Genomic DNA, 3,279 nt, shown 5'->3' on the forward strand with positions numbered 1-3,279 from the left:
GGTCAGAGAAAAAGAGGAAGACCTCCAGTAAGATGGATTGGCAAAGTGGCAGCATCAATGGGTTCAAGTGTGGCAACAGTTGTGAGATTGGCCCAGGATCGGGCAGTATTTTGTTCTGTTGTGCATAGGATCGCTATGAATCGGTACCAACTTGATGGCACCTAACAGCAACAACAACAACTGGTATGATGCTGTAGAATAAGCCCTGTGCTGCTAACTGCAAGATTAGCAGTTCAAACCCACCAGCTGCTCCTCAGAAACCCTATATAGAGTTGTTTTTAGTTGAAACTGACTTGACAGCACTAAACAACAACAAAAACAACTACTGTTCAAATGATCTTGTGGTCCAGTGCTTATCTTGCTTCATATCCGGACTCCTAATGTATTGAATAGTCAGCCAATGTTATAAAACTATGTCGTTATGATGAATTATTTTCCTACACAATGGTTTTTGTTTTCTTTTTACTCTCTTCAAGGTGTCATTTTGTCTAATGTTACTACAACTGAGGTTGAAGAACACAGTCACTGGGTAGCACAAATGGAGATATTACCAGCGACACTCAGAGCTATTGAGAGCTATGTCAAGATACTGAGTAAAATTAGTCTGTCCCTGTTTGAAGACAAGAAGAGACAAAAGAAAAAAACAAGTAAGGGTGCTTTAAGGCATTAGAAATAGAATTAAAAAACAACAACAGCTTTCTGATGTATGTACCATAAAATCTACCCTTCAGAAGTGTACCATTCAGTGATTTTGAGTACATTTACAGAGCTTTGCAACAATCACCACAAGTCAATTTTAGAACTTGCCCATTATCCCACCCCACTGAATGCCTTGTATCCATTTGTAGACGATCTTCATTCCCACCTCAGTCCCAGACAACCACTATCTATTTTCTGTCTCAAGATCTTTGCCTTATCTAGCTATTTCCTAGAAATGGAATCTTATAATATGTAGTCTTCTTTCAGTTTGCATTAATGTTTTGAGGTTCATTCATGTTGCAGGATGTATTAGGACTGCATTTCTTTTTATTTCCAATTAATATTCCATTGTTCATTGAATATTATTTCCAAATAATATTCCGTGAGTAAGTTAAAATAAAAGGTATTGCAATAAAAACATAGAAAGCCTTACTAAATAAAAATATCAAAATGTGAAGCTGTTGTGTCTCAGCGTATCTTCCATCTAAATCTATACATTTTGTTGTTTGGTTTTTAAAACTTTTTTTTATTGTAATTTGGGTGAAAGTTTACAGAGAAAACTAGTTTTCCTTCAACAATGTATACATATTTTGTTTTGTGACAGTGACTGCAATCTTCAATTTCCTGCACTCTTCCCACATTCTATCTGTTTCCATGCAATTTTTTTTCGTATTCCTTTCGCCTTTTGAGCTTTATCTCGGGCAAATACTGCCCTTTTGGTCTTACAGAGTTGGTTGTTCTAAGGAGTATGTACTGCCCTGATGTTATTGTTATAGTTTCATCTATTGTTTGGATAATGAGCTCTGGTAGCATAGTGGTTACGAATCAGGCTGCTAACCTCAGGGTCAGCAGTTCAAAACTACCAGCTGTTCCAAGGGAGAAAGATGAGGCTTTCTGCTCCCGTAAAGGTTTACAGCCTCGGAATCCCTGTACAGGGTTGCTATGAGTCGGAACCAACTCCACGGCACGTAACAACAACAACATTGTTTGGATGAAAGTGAGCCATGGGGCTGAGTTCCTTTCAAGGCTTGAATGCTGTCTATGGACCATAGTCTCTACCAGACCAGTAAGCCTGCTGTTTATTCTTTTGTGTTTTGGTCTACATTTTCTCCCACTCTATCCAGGACCTTCTATTTGGTTCATTTCAGAGTAGTTGGCAGTGATACCCAAGCACCGTCTAGTTCTGGAGCCAGGGTGGTGGCAAATGAGATTTGTGTGGTCCTATGGACTAGCTATTTCCATGTGCTTTTGTTTTTGATTTTTTAATTCTTCTCTACTCTGGGTGGGAAAAGACCAATATGGCAGCCCACAAGCTTTTAAGACCCCAGTTTCTACTTACCAAAGGAGGATGTAGAACATTGTCTTTGTGAACTCAATTGTTGTATTGTTGTTGAGTGCTGTCAAATTGGTTCTGACTCACGGTGACTCTGTACAGAGTTTCTGAGGAGTGGCTGATGAGTTTGAATAGTCGACCTGTGGCCAGCAGTATAGTGCTTACCCTATAACACTACACCAGGACTTCATGTTTTTGACTATGTTATGCCAATTGATCTTGAAGTTCCTAAGATTTTGGTCCTGGTTTCCCAGGACCAGCAACTTATTTCCTCTAAGTGTTTGGTTATGGCTAAGGAGTTTTCATCACTTTGTCCCCTCTATGGTCTACCATATTTGTGGATGTATTTGAAGTACACATAAATACATAAGGATCATAGTGGATTATGAACTGAGCTGTTAACCTCAAGGTCAGCAGTTCAAATCTACCAGTCACTCCATGGGAGAAAGGTAAGACTTTCTGCTCCTATAAAGATTTATAGCCTTGGAAACCCTATACAGGATCACTATGAGGCAGAACCAAATTGACGGCATACAACCATCACCATCACCATAACTAAATATGTAGAAATATCCTCTGTCAAACCTATATACAAGGGGACTAAGACTGTGCACTTCTGACAGCAATGTTTCCATATCTCTAACACTTCCCTGAAGAATTCTGCATTCTTCAATTTAAACCATGTCAAAACAATAGTTTTGGCTTCCACACGGAACTCAGATTCCTTTGAAATGTTCTTTGAGTTTGGGGGAAGAAAAGAATTATGAAGGGGCAAGATCATGGCTGTAGGGTGCATTGGATAAGGTTTCCTGGAACAATTCTCATAGAACAGCCCTTGCTACCCTCGAAGAATTAGCAGGTGCCATTGTCATTAAAGAAAAAAATTCCTCGGTGCAACTTGCTTTCTTTTTTAAGTTTTTATTGTGAATTGAGTGGTAGTTTACATGATAGAACATCAGTTTTTACATCATTGTTTCATTGCAATGATTGCAATTTCCTCCATGCATCATCATTCAACAGTATTTGCGTCTATGTTTGTTTGTGTGTGTTTTTTGGGGGGGTGTACACAAAAATACTCAGGAATATATAATAATTTAAAAAACAAAGGGCACATTCTGCAAACCTGCTTTCTAGCTACCAGCATACACCCTTTTTCTTCCCATGAGTCTAGACTCCTCAGCTGCTCCCTTTCTCCATGTCCCCATCTTTGCCTCCATCTCTGTTGTCACTGCTTCTCTGGATAAGGT

The 3,279-nt window shown here is 39.1% G+C and overlaps 1 protein-coding gene across 1 annotated transcript in view; it reads left to right on the plus strand.

Moving 5' to 3' along the window:
* FAM186A (family with sequence similarity 186, member A) overlaps window positions 1–3,279 on the plus strand; it is a 73,623-nt gene that overhangs the window by 38,231 nt on the left and 32,113 nt on the right. Inside the window, exon 3 of the mRNA XM_006870138.1 lies at window positions 477–647. Coding sequence (XP_006870200.1) covers window positions 477–647 — 171 coding nt within the window. The remainder of the gene's footprint in view (window positions 1–476; window positions 648–3,279) is intronic.

Source organism: Chrysochloris asiatica, unplaced genomic scaffold (genome assembly GCF_000296735.1).
Source record: "Chrysochloris asiatica unplaced genomic scaffold, ChrAsi1.0 scaffold00138, whole genome shotgun sequence".
NCBI classification, from domain to species: Eukaryota; Metazoa; Chordata; class Mammalia; order Afrosoricida; family Chrysochloridae; genus Chrysochloris; species Chrysochloris asiatica.